Genomic DNA, 21,467 nt, shown 5'->3' on the forward strand with positions numbered 1-21,467 from the left:
TGTTTATCTTGCCACAGATGCTGTTGGTACTGGGTTTTGCCAGCACTTTGTTTTTCTCTCATATCTTCAGCATTTGCAGTGCTTTGCATTCATCCCAATGCTGAAGAACCCATACCTGACTTTCTTAGTGGGGCAGGTGTGGGCATTGGGGGGACTGAGTTTAAGAGGCCAGGGGGAGGTGACAATGGTCAGGATAATCTGGGGGTTGGCCTTTGATCAACCCAGGGATTTGCAAAAGAGTCTCTCCTCTGTGCTGCCCCTCACCTGACACCAGTCTATGTAGCTAAAGTTGCCGGGATTTCCCCATGCTTTAGCCCTCACCCACCATTGTTGGTAAAATGCAGGCGGTGGTGGAAAGAGGCCTTCAAGTGGCCATTCATTGATTGTATGTGGTCCCCAATAATCCCAAGGGGAGGAGGGCTGTCGGACACCTCACCATAAAACTTCAGACAGGTTGGGAGTGGTCGAGTATGGTTAGATTGTCACCCTCTGGACTCTTTGTGCCCACCCCGTTCCAATGCCTATAATCCCACTGATACAGGAGTGTAAAATCCAACCCAATAAATCTGGTAGTTACTGGGTGGCATGAGGAAAAAAGACTGGAAGCTGCAAGAAGAATCCTAACTTGAGCTTACCATCCCTAACTGTCTGACCTACCCAAGACTCCAGCCGTCTGCGATATGGTTGACTTCTAATGCCCCCTCGGCAGCTATAGGTATGTGATATTGCTAATGTTATCTGCATCAGTAGCAAATTAAAAAAACTACCATTGATTAGATCAGTTGATTGTTTTATTTATTTAAATCTTTAAAATGTTAATAGAATTCTTATATAAATTTTGTATACAATTTTAAAATGATATGTTTCAGATTATTTTAATCACAGGACTGCTCCAGTGCTTTTCACAGAGATACGTTCTATTGCCCTTCACCAAAGGCCTTATACATTCATATTGTAGCTTACCACAAAATCGGGTTCTAATATATTAACATGGCATGTGCAATTTGATCACCCAATCTTCATATAAAAATAGTACTCTAAGTGAATATATATGGAATGTTTTCATGATTATTGTAATCTTGATTTGTTGGTTTCAACTTGGAAGAAATATTGAGGATTTATATATTAGGATAATATCTCAGCAGCAGGTATCTTAGTGATAAATCTCACAAATTGTAAAGAATGGGAATTTACTGAGAGGTACTGATATTTTCAGACACCAGGAATGAAGCACACCCTTTAATACACAAGACCCTCGATGGAATTTACTGACAGTATTATTATGAAGAGTATTGCTTATGAATGAACATAATCGGCAGACTTTTACAGCCCTGTTTTGATGGGGATGAGGCCGGAAAATGCGGTGAGCCGAGGCCGGAAAATGCGGTGAGCCGAGGCCGGAAAATGCAGTGAGCCATTCTGAAGTCCACTGACTTCGGCTGGACAGGGAAAACCCACCGGTAGGAGGGGCTGTACAATTCTATCCAAGTGTTTCCTATATATTAATGAAACCATAATTTTGGATGATTTTGTTGATTTAGAGTATAGGTAACTGAAAATTGATTCAAGTATAGATTTCTAATAAAGCATTATTCCTGTATGCATTTCTAATGAACCCGTATCGATAATAGTATATTCTTGGCACAATAACTCCTTCATGCCAGTGTGTCTCTCTTCATAAGCTTTCGGCAGAAGCTTAAGTTCCTCAGTGCTATACTGATGGATTTATGGTATTTCAGAGTCAGCACCATTTCTCTTGAATGACGGTCTTTCAATTTTCATCTGGAAAAGATTATATTCATTATGTATGGCAAATACTATACTTAAGATTTCAAGGTGTCATGTATGGTTAAACTTAAGACATGGAATAAGAGATGTTTTCAAGCTTCCAAAGGGAAATTTTGCTCAGAGGGATCATAGCTTTGGAATAGTGGCTAAAATAGTACATAGAAAATAGAAGCAGGTGGAGCCATTCGGCCCTTCCAACCTGCTGCACCATTCATTGTGATCATGGCTGAGCATCAAGTTCAATACCCTGATTCCTCCTCCATATCCCTTGATCCCTTTAGCCCCAAGAGCTATATTTAATTCCTTCCTGAAACTACACAATGTTTTGGCCTCAGCTACATACTGTGGGAGCGAATTCCACAGATTCACCACTCTCTGGGCGTAGAAATGTTTCCTCATGTCATTCTGAAAATGTTTACCCCTTATGCTCAAACTATGACCCCGAGTCCTGGACTCGCCCAGCAGCGGGAACATTCTTTCTAAATCTATCCTGTTCGATCCTGTTACAATTTTATAAGTTTCTATGAGAGGCTCACGGTTGGTGTGTTGCCTCCCGGGTGCCAAGGTCCGTGATGTCTCTGATCGTGTATTCAGGGTCCTTAAGGGGGAGGGGGTGCAGCCACAAGTTGTGGTACACATCGGTACCAGCGACATAGGTAGGAAAAGGGACGGGGATGTAAACAGGAATTCAGGGAGCTAGGATGGAAGCTGAGAGCCAGGACGGACTGTGTTGTCACTTCTGGTTTACTGCCAGTGCCACTTGTTAGCGAGGTGAGGAACAGGGAGAGAGTGCTGTTAAACATGTGGCTACAGGGTGGTGTAAGAGGGAGGGTTTCAGTTACTTGGATAATTGGAGCACATTCTGGGGAAGGTGGGACCTGTACAAACAGGACGAGTTACACCTGAACCAGAGGGGCACCAATATCCTGGGAGGGAAATTTGCTACAGCTCTTCGGGGGGGGGGGGGGGGTGTTAAACTAATTTGGCAGGGGGATGAGAAACTGATTTGTATACCAGGAGATAGCTGATTTGTAGACTAGGAGATAGCGTTGCTGGATTTCAGAAAGTTGAGGATAGCGCAGTACTGAGGATGGTACCAAGGTCACAAGAGTGGACCTGCAGGCATGAAGGTGGTTTGAAGTGTGTCTACTTCAATGCGAGGAGCATCAGGAATAAGTTGGTGAGCTTGAAGCATGGATTGGTACCTGGGACTACGATGTTGTGGCCATTACGGAGACGTGGATAGAACAGGGGCAGGAATTGTTGTTGGAGGTTCCGGGGTTTAGATGTTTCAGTGAGATTAGGGAAGATGGTAAAAGAGGTGGAGGAGTAGCATTGTTAATCAAGGATAGTATAATGGCTGCAGAAAGGCAGTTTGAGGAGGATCTGGGAGCCATCTGGCAGGGCAAGGGAACCATGGTTTACAAAAGAGATTGAATGTCTTGTCAAGAGGAAGAAGGGGGCTTATGTAAGGATGAGAAAACAAGGTTCAGATAGGGCACTTGAGGGGCACAAGATAGCTAGGAAGGAGCACAAGAAAGGGCTTAGGAGAGCTAGGAGGGGGCATGAGAAGTCCTTGGTGGGTAGGATCAAGGAAAACCCAAGGCTTTTTACACTTATGTGAGGAATAAAAGAATGATCAAGGTAAAGTTAGGGCCGGTCAGGGGCAGTAGTGGGAACGTGTGCATGGAGTCTGAAGATATAGGAGAGGCCCTAAATGAATACTTTTCTTTAGTGTTCACAAAGGAGTGGGGCCATGTTGTTGAGGAGGATAGTGCGATACAGGCTGCTAGGCTGGAGGAGGTAGATATTCGGAAGGAAGACGTGTTAGAAATTTTGAGAAGCCTGTGGATAGATAAGTCCCCTGGGGCCTGATGGGATATAACCTAGGATTCTTTGGGAGGCAAGGGATGAGATTGCAGAGCTTTTGGCTTTGATCTTTATGTCCTCACTGTCTACAGGAATAGTGCCAGAAGGCTGGAGAGAGGAAAATGTTGTCCCCTTGTTCAAGAAAAGGAATAGGTATAACCCTGGGAATTATAGGCCGGTTAGTCTCACTTCGGTCACAGGTAGATTATTGGAAAGGGTCCTGTGGGATAGGATTTATAATCATTTGGAAAGACACAGCTTATTCCAGGATAGTCAGCACGGATTTGTGAGGGGTAAGGTTTGCCTCACAAGTTTGAATGGATTCTTTGAGGAGGTAACTAAGTACACAGATGAAGGTAGAGCAGTTGATGTCGTATACGTGTATTTTAGTAAGACGTTTGATAAGGTGCCCCATGGTCAGCTCATGCAGAAAGTAAGGAGGCATAGAATAGCGGGAAATTTGGCCGATTGGGTCAGTAACTGGCTATCACATAGAAGACAGAGGGTGGTGGTAGATGGTAAATTTTCATCCTGGAGCCCAGTCACCAGTGGTGTACCACATGGATCAGTGCTGGATCCTCTGCTATTAATGATTTTTATCAGTGACTTGGATGATGGAGTTGAAGGTTGGGTTAGTAAATTTGCTGATTACACCAAGATTGGTGGAGTAGTGGATAATGTGGAGGGCTGTTGTAGACTGCAAAGAGACATTGATAGAATGCAGAGCTGGGCTGAAAAGTGGCAGATGGAGTTTAACTCTGATAAGTGTGAGGTGATTCATTTGGTAGGACAAATTTGAATGCGGATTACAGGGTTGACGGCAGGGTTCTGAAGAATCATAGAATCATAGAATTTACAGTGCAGAAGGAGGCCATTCGGCCCATCGAGTCTGCACCGGCTCTTGGAAAGAGCACCCTACCCAAGGTCCACACCGCCACCCTATCCCCATAACCCAGTAACCCCACCCTACACTAAGGGCAATTTTGGACACTATGGGCAATTTAGCATGGCCAATCCACCTAACCACCCTAAATGTGGAGGAGCAGAGAGATCTCGGAGTTCATGTCCATAGATCTCTGAAAGTTGCCACCCGAGTGGATAGGGCCGTGAAGAAAGCCTATAGTGTGTTAGCATTTATTAACAGGGGGATTGAGTTTAAGAGCCGTGAGTTTATGCTGCAACTGTACAAGACCTTGGTTAGACCACATTTGGAGTATTGTGTGCAGTTCTGGTCACCTCATTATAGGAAGGATGTGGAAGCTTTGGAAAGGATGCAAAGGAGATTTACCAGGATTCTGCCTGGATTGGAGGGTAGATCTTCTGAGGAAAGGTTGAAGGAGCTAGGGCTTTTCTCATTGGAGCGAAGGAGGATGAGCGGTGACTTAATTGAGGTGTATAAGATGATGAGAGGGTTGATAGAGTGGACCTTCAGCGACTTTTTCCTCGGGTGGATGTAGCTGTTACAAGGGGACATAACTAGAAGGTTCGTGATGGAAGATGTAGGAGGGATGTCAGAGGTAGGTTCTTTACTCAGAGAGTGATTGGGGCATGGAACGCATTCCCAGCTATGGTAGTAGAGTCGGACACTTTAGGAACATTCAAGCAGTTATTGGATAGGCATATGGAATGCACTAGAATGATTGGGAGTAGGTTGATTTGATCTTAGTTTCAGACTAGTTTGGCACAACATCGTGGGCCGAAGGGCCTGTACTGTGCTGTACAGTTCTATGTTCTATGAGATCCCCTCTCACTCTTCTAAACTCCAATGAATATAATCCTAACCGATTTATTCTCTCCTCATAGGACCGTCCCTCCATCACAGGAAGCAGCTTGGTAATCCTTTGCTGCACTCCCTCCACAGCAAGAAGATCCTCCCTCAGATAAGGACACCAAAACTACACACAATACTTCAGGTGTGGCCTCACCAACACCCTATACAATTGCAGTAAAACATCCCTATTCCTTAACTTAAATCCTCTCGCTATTGAGGCCAACATACCATTTGCCACCTTTACTGCCTTCTGCACCCGCCTGTTTACTTTCAGTAACTGATGAACAAGGACACCAAAGTCTCGCTGAGTATCCACCTCTCTAAATTTACACCCTTTGAAATAATAATCTGCCTTCTTATTTTTGCTACCGAAGCAGATAACCTCACATTATACTGCATCTGCCATGCATATGCCCACTCACTGAGCCTGCCCAAATCCCGCTGAAGCATCTCAGCATCCTCCTCACAGCTCACCCTCTGACCCAACTTTGTATCATCTGTAAATTAGGAGATAATACTTTTAGTTACCTCGTCCAAATCATTAATATATAATGTGAACAGTTGGGGTCCTAGCACAGTTTCCTGCGTTACCCCACTATTCAATGCCTGCCAATCAGAAAATAATCCATTTATTCCAACTTTTTGCTACCCGTCTGCTAAATTCCAACTTTTTGCTTCCTGTCTGATAAATATAATGCAGCCATATTGCAAATATATACCTCCTGCAAATGATTTATATATTATGTTGAATCTTCAATTTTCTAAGTTTTTTCAATTTTGCTATTAACATAATTTAACAAGCATAATTTTATAAATATTCAATAGTCAGCAACAAAGGCAAGTTAATACTGCAGTATAAACTTTGTGTACAGGATCCAATGTTATGTAAATGAGTTATCGAGCAAACAAACAAGTTATTCTAAATCTGTACAAATTATTGATCAGCTACAGTTTGAACTGTGACTAGTTCTGAGTGATTTGCCGGAGGAAAGATGTCAAAGACATGTGGGTGTAAAGACATTTATTGAAACAATAGTAGCTTGAGTTCTGGGCGCCATACTTAAGGAAGGGTTTTTAAATTCATTCATGGGATGTGAATGTCACTGGCTAGGCCAGCATTTATTACCCATCCCTAAATGCCCGTGGGAAGGTGATGGTGAGCTGCTTTCTTGAACAGCTGCAGTCTGAGTGGTGTAGGTACACTCACAGTGCTGTTAGGGTTGGAGTTCCAGGATTTTGACCCAGAGACCGTGAAGGATCTGCGATATATTTCTGAGTCAGGATGGTGAGTGGTTTGGAGGGGAACTTCGAGGTGGCGGTGTTCCCATGTGCATTCTGCCCTTGTCCTAGATTGTAGTGATCATGGGCTTGGAAGGTGCTGTCTAAGGAGCCATGATGAGCTCCTGCAGTGCATCTTTTAGATGGTACACATTGCTGCCACTGTGCGCCGGTATTAGGAGTGAATGTTAGTGGGGATGGGGTGGCAATCAAGTGGGCTGCTTTGTCCAGGATGATGTCAAACTTCTTGAGTGTTGTTGGAGCTGCACTCATCCAGGCAAGTGGAGAGTATTCCATCACATTCCTGACTTGTGCCTAGTAGATTGTGGGCCGGCTTTGCCCAGTCAAGAGGTGAATTAGCCACCGCAGAATTCCTAGCCTCTGACCTGCACTTGTAGCCACGTTATTTATATGACTAGTCCAGTCAGTTCCTGGTCAATGGTAACCTCCAGGATGTTGATAGTGCATGGGAGATTCGGGATGGTAATGGCATTGAATGTAAAGGAGCAAAGCCAAGATCTTCTCTTGTTGAATGGTCATTGCCAGGCACTTGTGTGGCACGAATGTTACTTGCCATTGTCAGCCCAAGCCTGGATATTGTCCAGGTCTTGCTGCATTTGGAAATTGACTGCTTCAGTATTTTAGGAGTTGTGAATGGTGCTGAACATTGTGCAATCATCAGCGAACATTCCCACTTCTGACTTTATGGTGGAAGGTCATTGATGAAGCAGCTGAAGATGGTTGGGGCTAGGACACTACCCTGAGGAACTCCTGCAGCGATGACCTGGTGCTGAGAAGACTGACCTCCAACAAGCACTACCATCCACAGACTGCAGTATTGCTGGGCTCCTCGAATGCTGCCTTGGTGTTAAGGGCAGTCACTGCCAGCTCATCTCTGGGGCGAAATTCTCCCCCAACGGCGGGATGTCCGCCGACTGGCGCCAAAGACGGCGCCAATCAGACGGGCATCGCGCCGGCCCAAAGGTGCGGAATGCTCCGCATCTTTGGCGGCCTAGCCCCAACATTGAGGGGCTAGGCCGACGCCGGAGGGATTTCCGCCCCGCCAGCTGGCAGAAATGGCGTTTGTTGCCCCGCCAGCTGGCGCGGAAATGCGGAGCATGCGCGGGAGCGTCAGCGGCCGCTGTCAGTTTCCCGCGCATGCGCAGTGGGGAGAGTCTCTTCCGCCTCCGCCATGGTGGAGACCGTAGCGGAGGCGGAAGGGAAAGAGTGCCCCCACGGCACAGGCCCGCCCGCGGATCGGTGGACCCCGATCGCGGGCCAGGCCACCGTGGGGGCACCCCCCGGGGTCAGATCGCCCCGTGCCCCCCCCCCAGGACCCCGCCCACGCCGCCTGGTCCCGTCGGTAAATACCAGGTTTGATTTACGTCGGCGGGACAGGCAATTCCTGGGCGGGACTTCGGCCCATCCGGGCCGGAGAATCCAGCGGGGGGTCCCGCCAACCGGCGTGGCCCGATTCCCACCCCCGCCCGATCTCCGGTACCGGAGACTTCGGCGGGGGCGGGGGCGGGATTCACGGCGGCCAATGGCCATTCTCCGACCCGGCGGGGGGTCGGAGAATGACGCCCCTGATGTTCAACTTTTCGTTCATGTTTGAACCAAGGCTGGGAGGTCAGGAGTTGAGTGACTGTGGACCCGCGTGTCTGTGAACAGGCTATTGCTAAACAAGTGTCACTTGATTGTACTGTTGATGACCTCTTCCATCAATTTGCTGTTGATCGAGAGTAGAGTGATGGGATGGTTATTGACAGGGTTTTATTTGTCCTGTTTTTTATGTACAGGACATACCTGAGAAATCTTTCTTATTGTATATGTCAGAGTTGTAGTTGTACTGAGACAGCTTGGAAACTCCTTGAGCACAAGACTTCAGTACTATTGTTGGAATATTGCCAAGGCCCATTGCCTTTTCAGTATCCAGCACCTTCAGCCACTTCTTGATACCACATGGAATTAAACAAATTGGCTGAAGACTGACATTTGTAATGCTGGGGACCTCTGAGGGTGGCTGAGGTGGATCATCCACTCAGCATTTCTGGCTGAAGATTTGTTGTGTTTGGTCTCCTATGTCTTGCAAAGGAATCCGCCAAACACCTTGACTTGTCCAAACCAGGATCTTTATTGAATCACACGTGGTAAGATAGCAATCTGTTATAGAGCAAGTTATCATGGAGTTTCTTTGTACTCCTCTGGAACTACACTTCGCCCGACTGTATGTCTCCCTACCATCTCCTACACCATCTGCCGATGGCCGGATGTGCCTCCACTTATATGGGAGTCCCTGGTCACATGACCATGGTCTTGAGAGCGCAAGGTGTGGGTGCACCGCCACCTTCTGGTTGGAGGTCGCACACAATCCATCTATGATACTGCCTACAGACATATCACCACAAAGATTGTTGCAAATGCTTCCACCATATCTTTCGCACTGATGTGGTAGGCACCCCCAGCATTTGTTTTTGTTTTTTCAATAAATTTAGAGTACCCAATTATATTTTTTCCAATTAAGGGGCAATTTAGTGTGGCCAATCCACCTAACCTACACATCTTTGGGTTGTGGGGGTGAAACCCATGCAGACATGGCGAGAATGTGCAAACTCCACATGGACAGTGACCCAGGGCCAGGATTTGAACCTGGGTCCTCAGCGCCGCAGTCCCAGTGCTAACCACTGCACCACGTGCCACCCTGGGTTCCCCAGCATTGAGGATGAGGATATTCGGCATGATAGCACAGTGGTTAGAACATAGAACATAGAAAAATACAGCACAGAACAGGCCCTTCGGACCACGATGATGTGCCGAACTTTTGTCCTAGATTAAGAACAAATTAATCTAAACCCCATCATTCTACCGTAATCCATGTACCTATCCAATAGCTGCTTGAACGTCCCTAATGTTTCCGACTCAAGTACTTTCACAGGCAGTGCATTCCATGCCCCCACTACTCTCTGGGTAAAGAACCTACCTCTGACATTCCCCCCTATATCTTCCACTATTCACCTTAAATTTATGTCCCCTTGAATTGGTTTGTTCCACCCGGGGAAAAAGTCTCTGACTGTCTACTCTATCTATTCCCGTGATCATCTTATAAACCTCTATCAAGTCGTCCCTCATCCTTCTCCATTCTAATGAGAAAAGGCCTAGCACCCTCAACCTTTCCTCGTAAGACCTACTCTCCATTCCAGGCAACATCCTGGTAAATCTCCTTTGCACCTTTTCCAAAGCCTCCACATCCTTCCTAAAATGAGGCGACCAGAACTGCACACAGCACTCCAAATGTGGCCTTACCAAGGTTTTGTACAGCTGCATCATCACCTCACGGCTCTTAAATTCAATCGCTCTGCTAATGAACGCTAGCACACCACTGGCCTTCTTCACAGCTCTATCCACTTGAGTGGCAACTTTCAATGATCTACGAACATAGACCCCAAGATCTCTCTGCTCCTCCACATTGCCAAGAACCCTACCGTTAACCCTGTATTCCGCATTCATATTTGTCCTTCCAAAATAGACAACATCACACTTTTCAGGGTTAAACTCCATCTGCCACTTCTCAGCCCAGCTATGCATCCTATCTATGTCTCTTTGCAGCTGACAGCAGCCCTCCTCACAATCTTCGGATCATCTGCAAATTTACTGACTCACCCTTCAACTCCCTCATCCAAGTCATTAATGAAAATCACAAACGGCAGAGGACGCAGAACTGATCCCTGCAGTATGCCACTGGTAACTGGGCTCCAGGCTGAATATTTGCCATCCACCACCACTCTCTGACTTCTATCGGTTAGCCAGTTCGTTATCCAACTTGTCATAATGTACACCAGTATATCATGGTGCAGAGACACACACTGATGGACACACAGCAAGACCAATCAACACACACAACACCGCAGCCAATCACCAGTTAGAGCACACTCACTATATGGAGAGAGGGCATCAGAGTTCCCGCTCATTCGGGATGCAGCTTCTCAGAAGGACAGAGCTTACAGCTTACAGCACAGATCTTCACCATGTGCTGAGTGCATAGACTGGTTAGGACAGGCATAGGCCTTTTAGTTTAATCTAACATCGTGTTAACCCACAGTGAAATTATGTTCAACAGTTACTAACTTAATAAATTAGTGTTGTACTATTTTAAGTGTTGGTGGCCTGTATGTGTTCCACGGATCCAGAGCACCCAACACAACACAACTGGCCAAATTTCCCACTATCCCATGCCTCCTTACTTTCTGCATAAGCCTACCATGGGAACCTTTTCAAATGCCTTACGAAAATCCATGTACAATACATCCACTGCTTTACCTTCATCCACGTGCTTGGTCACCTCCTCAAAGAATTCAATAAGACTTGTGAGGCAAGACCTACTCCGTGCTGACTATCCCTAATCAAGCAGTGTCTTTCCAGATGCTCAGAAATCCTATCCCTCAGTACCCCTTCCATTACTTTGCCTACCACCGAAGTAAGACTAACTGGCCTGTAATTCCCAGGGTTATCCCTAGTTCCTTTTATGAACAGGGGCACGACATTCGCCACTCTCCAATCCCCTGGTACCACCCCTGTTGACAGTGAGGACGAAAAGATCATTGCCAATGGCTCTGCAATTTCATCTCTTGCTTCCCATAGAATCCTTGGATATATCCCGTCAGGCCCGGGGGACTTGTCTATCCTTAAGTTTTTCAAAATGCCCAACACATCTTCCTTCCTAACAAGTATCTCCTTGAGCTCACCAGTCTGTTTCACACTGTCCTCTCCAACAATATGGCCCCTCTCATTCGTAAATACTGAAGAAAAGTACTCGTTCATGACCTCGCCTATGCCTTCAGACTCAATACACAATCTCCCGCTACTGTCCTTGATCGGACCTACCCTTGCTCTAGTCATTCTCATATTTCTCACATGTGTAAAAGGCCTTGGGGTTTTCCTTGATCCTACCTGCCAAAGATTTTTCATGCCCTCTCTTAGCTCGCCTAATCCCTTTCTTCAGTTCCCTCCTGGCTATCTTGTATCCCTCCAGTGCCCTGTCTGAACCTTGTTTCCTCAGCCTTACATAAGTATCCTTCTTTCTCTTACGAAGACAAGCACTGTTTTTTCACAGCGCCAGGGTCCCAGGTTTGATTCCCGGCTTGTCACCTTCTGTATGTTCTCTGGGTCTGAGTGGGTTTCCTCCGGGTGCTCCGGTTTCCTCCCACAGCTCCCAAAAGATCTGGGGCGAATTTCTCCGGAAACGGCGCGATGTCCGCCAACTGGCGCCCAAAACGACGCAAATCAGACTGGCATCGTGCCGCCCCTTTGGGGGCCGAGCCCCAACATTGAGGGGCTAGGTCGGCGCCGGAGGAATTTCCGCCCCCCTAGCTGGGGAAAACGGCCTTTGGTGCCTCGCCAGCTGGCGCGGAAATGACATCTGACGTGGGAGCGTCAGCGGCCGCTGACAGTTTCCCACGCATGCGCAGTGGAGGGAGTCTCTTCCGCCTCCGCCATGGTGGAGACCGTGGCGGAGGCGGAAGGGAAAGAGTGCCCCCACGGCACAGGCCCGCCCGCGGATCTGTGGGCCCCGATCGCGGGCCAGGCCACCGTGGGGGCACCCCCCGGGGCCAGATCGCCCCGCGCCCCCCCCAGGACCCCGGAGCCGCCCGCGCTGCATTGTCCCACCGTGGTTGGTTCAATTTACGCCGGCGGGGCAGGCATTTTAGTGGCGGGACCTCGGCCCATCCGGGGAATCGAGCGGGGGGGCCCCGCCAACCGGCGCGGCGCGATTCCCGCCCCCGCCGAATCTCCGGTGCCGGAGACTTCGGCAACCGGCGGGGGCGGGTTTCACGCCAGCCCCCGGCGATTCTCCGACCCGGCGGGGGGTTGGAGAATTTCGCCCCTGTTGTTATATAATTTGGACATTCTGAATTCTCCCTCTGTGTACCTGAACAGGTGCCGGAATGCGGTGACTAGGGGCTTTTCACAGTAACTTCATTGCGGTGTTAATGTCAGTCTACCTGTGACAATAAATATTATTATCATATTATTTGTGGAGCCTCTTGCTCCAGATGGTTATTTAATTGTCCACCACCATTCATGACTAGATGTAGCAACATTGCAGAGCTCAGATCTGATCTGTTGGTTGAGGGATTGCTCGGCTCGGTCTCTGATTTGGTGCTTGTGCTGTTTGGCACGCACATGGTCCTGTGTTGCAACTTCACCAAGTGGAGACTTCATTTTTAGGTATGCCTGGTGTTGTGTTCTCTATTTTGCTTTATCTGAATGGCTTGGATGCATAGCGGTGAATAATGAACACAAAGCTTTGTTAACAAACAAAACTATAAATTTATTACACTACTAACTAAGATTTGTTCACATTCCTAAAGTAGAAGGTTTCTATATTAAACTATGCTATCTCTAACTAACAGACTTCTCAAATAAAACTGCTCCCATGCCTGGTACTCTTCCTGCTGCCTTCTCATGCCTGACTCCCAGAATCCCCAAAGTCACATGATATATATATGACTGTTCTGCATTTCCCTCTACTGGTAAGAAGCATCATCATTAACTTGTTAACTCTTTACATCCCAGTCAAAATACATATCATTACACCTGGTCCTGCTCCTGGCATGCCCTCCTACATTGCTCATTGAACCACTGTTGATCCCATGGTTTGGTTAGGCCATGAGATTACAGATTATGGTTGTGTACAATTCTGTTGCTGCTAATAGTCCACAGCGCCTCATAACCATGTTTTGAGTTGCTAGACCTATTTGAAATTGATCCCCGTTTGCACGATAGTAGAGCCATACAACACAATGGAGGGCAGTCTCAAAAGACGGGTCTTCATCTCCACAAGCACTGTGTGCTGTGTGATGGTCATTCCTACTGATACTGTCATGGACAGATGCACCTGCGACATGTAGATTGAAGTCAAGTATGTTTTTCTCTCTTATTGACTCATAGAATCACTACAGTGTAGGAGGCTATTTGACCCATCAGGTTTGCAATGACCCTCTGAAAGAGCACCCTACCCAGGCCCATGCTCCCACCCTATCTCAGTAACTTCACCTGAACTTTTGGACACTAAAGGACAATTTAGCATGGCCAATCCACCTACCCTGCATACCTATTGGTTTCCTCACCACCTGCCACAGACCTGGGGCTCAATTCTCCTAAAAGATTTCTGAGTTAATTTGTGGTGGATTATTCAGGGAGTTCCCCACCGCTATTCAATGACACGTTTGTTTGGACCAACACCTATTGTCGCCCAGTTGCAGCCTCAGTAGGAATGACACTTCGTCACTATTTTGGGCCCTGGGGAGTTTCTCACCGGTTTAGGCCACACTTAGAATTTCTTTGAGGGAGCTGAACTCGGAGATTGGGCCGCCATTTTGAAAGGGTGCCCCGATTTCTAAGTGAGTTTGAAATCAAGTGAGGACACCCCGCTATAGGGTGCCCCCTCTTCAGGCCCCCCCAAGCCCCCTTATAGCACCCCTTCCCTTCCAGGACACCCCACATATCACCCCCCCAACTTCCCGAAGGCCCCTTCTTACCTGCTCTGCACTCCTTCACCCTTCAAACCACCCCTCCACCCTCATTTCATGTGAACGGCCGCCCTTGCCCCCTGGCCCTTGGCAGTGCAACCTTGGCATTCGGGCACCCTTGCACTGCCACCCTGGCACCCAGAGTGCTCTTGCTGGCTTGGCAGTACTATCCTGGCACTTTGGCAATGCCAAGGTGGCAGTGCCAAGGTGCCTGCTGGGCAGTGCCTAGGTGCTCGGGTAACCCTGACCACCCTGGGATGCCTGGTGGCCCAGAATACCCCCTGGGTGTCGTTCCACCTGGTCCATGTTTGTTTGGACCAGCACTGATCGGCACCCGGCTGCAGCCTCCTTGGGGAGGCCGGTGGATCCCGCACAGGTAGGTCTTAAATAGGTTTACAACCTACTTCTGTGAGTGTCATTTGGTCACGTCTATTTGGGGCGGCGTTCCGACTCCGATGTCCTGTGGGGCGTCGGACAATCACACGAGGCATAGAGGCTGTTGGGAGGCTCGCTGGAGGGCTTTCCCGACATTCACCGGTCAAGCGAGCTACCAACGCGGCCGGAGATTAGTGCCCCGAGTCTAGCAGCTCAGTGGCCAGCTCGGACGGTAGTGCTAGCAAGCCACTGGGTATGGGTATTGAAGCCCCACCCAGAGTACATAATGCACCCTTGCCACCAAGTGGTGCTTAACATGAAGGAGCACTGATTCATCAGCTGTGGCAGGTGGCGCAGTATGTGGTCACCAGCAGGAGGTTTATTTGCCCATGTTTGATTTGATGCCATAAGTCATCATGGGGTCCAGTGTCGATGGTGAACACTCCCAAGGCAACTCCCTCCCACTTATATACCTCTGTTCCGCCACCTCTGCTGTGTCTGTCTTGCTGGTGGGACAGGATTTACCCAGAGATGGTGATGTCTGGGACATTATCTTTAAGGTATGATTCCGTGAGAATAACTATGTCAGGCTGTTGCTTGACTAGTCTGTGAGCTAGCTCTCCCAATTAGTAAGGAGGAAGGTTCAAGAACATATATAGAGCAAATAGGGAATAGGATCAGCGAGTGGGTGGACTCTTGAGCTTGAAACTAAAGTTGCATGAATTGCGTAAACATGCAAATAAGGTATCGGAGATATAGTCACCGAGGTTTACAGCACGAAAACAGGCCCATCGGCCCAATTTGTCCATGCCGCCCAGTTTCTACCACTAAGCCATGCCCAATTGCCGGCATTTGGCCCACAGCCCTCTTACCCAGCTTTCCTATAGACCTGTCTAAATGCTTTTTAAAAGAAAAAATTGTACCCGCCTCGACTATCTGGCAGCTCGTTCCAGACACTCACCGCCCTCCGTGTGAAAACATTGCTCCTCTTGACCCTTTTGTATCTCTCCCCTCTCACCTTAAACCGATGCCCTCTAGTTCTAGACTCCCCTACCTTTGGAAAAAGATGTTGACTATCTACCTTATCTATGCCCCTCATTATTTTATAGACCTCTGCAAGATCACCCCTGAGCTCCTACGCTCCAGGGCAAAAAGTCCCAGTCTATCCAGCCTAAACCATCAAGTTCCGGTGGCATCCTAGTAAATCTTTTCTGCACTCTTTCTAGTTTAATAATATCCTTTCCATAATAGGGTGACCAGAACTGTACACAGTATTCCAACAGTGAGGGTGGCACAGTGGTTAGCACTGCTGCCTCACAGCGCCGAGGTCCCAGGTTTGATCCTGGCCCTGGGTCACTGTCGTCCCCCCCCCCACCGTGTCTGCGTGGGTTTCACCCCCACAACCCAAAGATGTGCAGGGTAGGTGGATTGGTCATGCTAAATTGCCCCTTAATTGGAAAAAAAATTATGAATACTCTAAATTTATAAAACAAAAGTATTCCAAGTGTGGCCTTACTAAGCAATGTCTTGTACAACTTCAGCAAGATGTCCCAACTCCTGTATTCAATATTCTGACCAATAAAACCTAGCTTGTCGATTGCCTTCTTCACCACCTTGTCCACCTGTGACTCCACTTTCAAGGAGCTATGAACTTATACTCCTAGATCTCTTTGTTCTGTAACTCCCCAACTCCCTACCATTAACTGAGTAGGTCCTGCACAGATTCGATCTACCAAATTGCATCACCTCACATTTATCTAAATTAAACTCCAATTGCCATTCATCGGCCCACTGGCCTAATTGATCAAGATCCCATTGCAATCCTAGATAAACTTTTTCACTGTCCACTATCTTCAAACTTACTAACCATGCCTTCTAAATGCTCATCCATATCATTAATATAAATAACAAATAACAGTGGATCCAGCACTGATCCCTGAGGCACACTGCTGGTCACAGGCCTCCAGTTTGAAAAACAATCCGCTACAACCACCCTTTGTCTTCTGTCATATGAAATAAGTTCTAGAGTTATGGAAATAACAGAGTGTTTTTGTGACCCAGAGTAAATCTTTAAAATGCTAGAGGAAGGAGTGTGCAAAGAAAACATGGAGCTTGGAACAGACCCATGGCAATGTGAAAGGCCTTGGAAATCTCAGATAAGCAAAGGCCAGTCAATTTTTAAACATAGTGAGAGAAAGGAATTTAAAGCAAAGAAACAATGAGATCTTCGAAAGAAAAGTGTGAAATGGGTCTAAGTCAGCAGCGCAAAACATACTTGAAGCAAATCAGCATGATTAGCAAAACTTTTAATTTCAAACCAAGCAAAAGTGATGGTGAACTATAGAGCTTGAAATATCATTTTGAGAACTTCAATGAAAAGAAGATTGGGCAGATTGAATTATCAACTGTTGAACAGCTATGAGCTTGTTTACACTGTTGCTGTGGCTCAATTTTACGCCTTATTTTGTTTCTGAAATCTCTCATCCTTTGTTTTGGACTTCCCTATTTTCTCTATCTCACATTGTTCCTGGCCTTTCTGTATCTGATATTTCTCAGCCATTTCATCCCACCAAGGGACCACTCTTGACTTCCATGGTTTCATGCACCCCTGTGTTTTAGCTTCTCAGGGGTACAGACAGGAGTTGACAGTCGCAAACAACATCGAGGATTCCAATGCCTTAGGGGCAGTGGTAGATTTCAAAGATATGATGAAGTTAGTGAAATCTCAAAGATCATTTGAGCAGACTGGAAGTTGAGTCTTGCACACATGCCGTAAGTAGGAAAGAGGAATCCCAGGAGTGGCATGGGGACCATTGGCTTATTTCATGAAATTCATACCAGTTTCTTAAATCATAAAAACTGTCATTAGCTTCTTGAGATCAGCTAATAGTTTATTCATATTTATACTAAATAATGACAATCATTTAAACATTTTCAACTATTATAGACTTTTGTAGTTTGTTGTGTGCATGAATGAAAGAGAGATGGAATTGCAAAATACAATGGCCCATAACTTCTGCATTCCCTAGTGTCGTATTTAGGCCCCTATGATGTGCTGGGAATCCCTCGAGGAAGTTCCCACATAAATATTTACTGGCAATTTCCCAGAAATGCTAACATCCTCTGGACAATTGCATTGCACTGGGAACCATCCGTCAAAAGTGATTTAAATTGCTAACTTCGGATGGTTCTGCCAGTTTTACCCTGATAGTTACTCTGAAAGCGTTAGACAGAAAATAAAACTTCTATCTCCAGAATAACTATTTAAAAAACCCAGACCCAGGCACCAAGATAAATAATAATAAGTGACATTTTTTTTTAATACTATGCTTACGATCAAAAGAACACCAGAAGTTTCAGAACACACATCCAATGTATTTTATGCATAACGGAATCACTTATTATGCGAGTATTACTGGCAGTAAGTTAAATGGTTGCTGGGTTACCCGTCGGAATTGAAGGGAAGAAAGACGTTGCGTTTATTTCTGCTGTCGTGTGGTTGGTGATGCTGGCCACCCCCCTGCCTCAACCCATCGGCCGGTTCTGACTGATATCACCCCCCCCACCCCCCCCCCCCCCCCTGAGATTTCTTACCTGCTCCCTGTACATTGTGCCCCAGTTGCTCCACGATGATCATGCCGAGGGAGAGCTTCGCTGCTCCTGTCTCACCCAGCCTGAGTGAGGAAGGTTGGGCAAGACAGGGGGCGGAATTCTCCGACCGTAGTGATTCACTTTTCTCTCTGGCAGCACACTCCTGCCAGCGGGTTTTCTGGCAGCATAGGGCGGTTTCAATGGGTAAGATAGAATCTCGGTGCCTGCAAATGGCACGCTGTCTAGAAACACGCGGCTGGGAACTGAAGAATCCAGCCCAGGGGCTGATGAATCCCAGAATGGTTAAGTCTGGCGAGAGTGGCAATCCGATAGAGATTGTGACTCAGTGGATGTTGCAGGCCAATGAAGCAATAAAAATGTAGAGTAAGATAGTGAAGCCTGGACCATTTAGGGCAGTTGTTCTTTTGCACTCAAGTAAAGATTATCACTTTTATACCTTAGGCTTAGTCTAAACATGGAGCACTAAAGTCTCGACTGTGCTTGTTCCCTTTTATGTCAGATTGAAAGTGAGAATCAGCACAATAGTATCGATTGTGGCATTAGTTCTTTAACAACCATATTACTGAAACAGGATTCAAAACTATTCAAACTATGCCATAGAAAAATGCCTGTTATTTTCCAACTGTACATTATACACATCATTTTGAGAAGCAATGCTGAATTCTGTGTGATTTAATACCTCTGCAGCTGGGTTGACATGATCAAAATTTGGTTTCCAGCCCACAGGAGTCAGATCCTTATCACCCAAAGAAGGCAAGATGTAGGTACTTTTCATCTTGGAAGAAACTGAAATGGTAAATAAATGACATTAAAATTATATTTAATAGGCAATCATTAAGTTTCAGTGGACAGTTATGCAAGCTCAAGGCACCAAAAAAATAAATAATGTGACATTTTTTTAATAATACGTTTACAATACATAAAAAGAACACCAGAAGGTTCAGAACACATGTCCAATGTATTTTATGCATATCGGAATCACTTATTATGCCAGTGTTACTGGCAGTAACTTAAATGGTTGCTGAAAGATGTTGCGTTTCTTTCTGCTGTCGTGTGGTTGGTGATGCTGGCTAAGGTTTGACTTTGTCCTTGCCCATTACAACTAGCTGGTCTACATTGAGCAAGGTAGCTCTTTCTCTTAAAATTCCCCTCTACTCTTTAGCAATTGACAGGCGGGATTTTACTATGGGCTTTGGGGCACTGACATTGGGAACAAATGACAATCCCAAGCCCATACTTAACTTTCAACATGCCCCATGGCACACTCTTCCTGAAATCAGCCTCCTAATTGGCTGACTTTGCACTCGCTGTTGCTGCCCCTCGATGCTGCTGGTCCAATCAGAGGACCAGCAACTTTGTAATCATGGCAGCACAACCAGGAGAGCTGAGCACATGGAGGAGCTCTCAAAGGCATGTGTTGAAGTTAAATAATTCAGGCCAAAGTAGTTAGGCCCCTTGAGATGGAGGGAGAGCCCCTCTGGGTGGATCGTTTGGGTCATGGGCATGGCTTTCCTGGGAGAGGCCCCCTTTCCTGAGCATATTTTTCCTTCATTACTGTCAGATTTAAATGAGCTGCCCAACTCTGGTCAGACAATTTCCATTGTTGTTGTTACTTCCAGCTGGAAGTTCTGAAACTGGTGGCAGATTCTGGGAAACTCCTGCTTCATCTCATGCCCCAAACCTCTGAACTGTTGCCCAAAAGTAACTTCACTGAAGCCTACTTGTGACAATAAATGATTATTATTATATTATTAAATCCAGTCTCCGAATACGAGGGACTTTTGAGTTAATGGGACTAAGTTGATTTCCTGATAATTTTAAACCAGGATTTAAAGAAAGAGAGAGTCAACTTTACAACATGGGACAGGATTGATAGGATGGCAGGGTTTTCCTTTCTGCCATCTGCCGCATCCCCGCCAACACTGCCTACTCCGCTGTGATCTCACGCTCCAACGAGTGTTAATTGTCAGGAGAAGGGACTTCTGTCCCTCACTGGAAAGGAAGTTTTGCCTGAGAGAGCTGTCGGACAATCTGATTAGCTGACAGTTCCACGGTGTGTGCAACACCAGAAGCTGCAGTAACAAGGACTGGTACTGCAAGCAGTCCCCGAAGCCCAAATCCCGGGTTTTCAGGAACAGTCAGTTTTGGAAGTCTCAGGATAGGGCAGAGTGGGTGGACAGAGGGGATTGGGGTGTCGCCGGGGAAACTGGGATGGGAAACAGACCTTAAGTGATCAATAATTGGCTACTTTGGGGGCCTCAACTGTGGCCTCAGCTGACTCAGTGTAAAACTGTGGAGAGGTCCGGGCGAGTGGGAATCTGTCAGGAAAGTCAGCTGACAAATTTTACACTTACCTGCCAGAGAGGGAGTGTAATATCGTGCCCATGGTCAAGTTAGGAGGTCTGGTCAACTTGTGAGTTTCTACTCTATTAGGTCTTATTACCAAAAGGATAATGGAACGCTTAGTATTAAACTAATATAATTACTTTTTTTGCAAATATAACAGAAATGAACCACCCACTATTCATGAATCCTATAGGTTACATTGCAGATGGAATTTTCCACTCCCCCCCCCCCTCCCCCCCACACATGATGGAGGGTCACCAATCACGGCAGAGGCGGGTGTGGAATAATTTTGAATCCCGTTAATAGGGTACATATGAAGGCCCGACTGGATATCAGTCCCACCCAGCCTGATTTGTCTGCGCGGAATGCAAAATTCCGCTCTACATCTTAAACAAACATCCAATCAAATAAATTAAACAGCTTTACAATGGCTGAGTTACACATGATGAGAGACACAAAGCTCAACTGGAGTCTGAGGCGTAAACGTCGAAGCTGATAATTCTAATACTCACATGGATGATTTTGAATGGAGAATGACGTGTGGATATCTTCGATGCTGTAAAACAAAATTCTGAGCTGTCAGTAAATCGTAATGAGACAAAGGGAACATTATAACTAGTAAATCATGTTCTGGGTTATTAATGACTACTCTGAGAAATAAAGAATTATTTTCAATTTAGCCTTATGATTCCGACCATTTTAATTCTCTAAGGGTTAGGAATTGTTGGGAAATCCATTCTGTTGGAACCCCTACCTTGGGCTAAATATGGGTACATCTGCAAAATGAAGCTTGCAAAGGTATGTCAGCAATTGTTTTGTATTTTCAGCAAAAGGCAGCCCAGCGAGATTCTGATCCCAATGGAACATGCAAGTCTCTTAAGGAAGTTGATGATCCCCTC

The 21,467-nt window shown here is 46.5% G+C and overlaps 1 protein-coding gene across 2 annotated transcripts in view; it reads right to left on the reverse strand.

The window, feature by feature from the left end:
* Positions 1–773: 773 nt before the first annotated feature.
* Positions 774–21,467, reverse strand: part of LOC140389708 (uncharacterized) — a 287,989-nt gene continuing 267,295 nt past the window's right edge. For both annotated transcript variants that reach the window (XM_072474126.1, XM_072474125.1), the window contains 3 exons: positions 21,081–21,124; positions 18,902–19,008; positions 774–1,782 (listed from right to left, as the gene is read on the reverse strand). In XM_072474126.1, the coding sequence (XP_072330227.1) occupies positions 1,726–1,782; positions 18,902–19,008; positions 21,081–21,124 (208 nt within the window). In that variant the 3' untranslated portion in view covers positions 774–1,725. The remainder of the gene's footprint in view (positions 1,783–18,901; positions 19,009–21,080; positions 21,125–21,467) is intronic.

The sequence above is a fragment of the Scyliorhinus torazame genome, chromosome 14 (genome assembly GCF_047496885.1).
Source record: "Scyliorhinus torazame isolate Kashiwa2021f chromosome 14, sScyTor2.1, whole genome shotgun sequence".
Classification (NCBI taxonomy): Eukaryota; Metazoa; Chordata; class Chondrichthyes; order Carcharhiniformes; family Scyliorhinidae; genus Scyliorhinus; species Scyliorhinus torazame.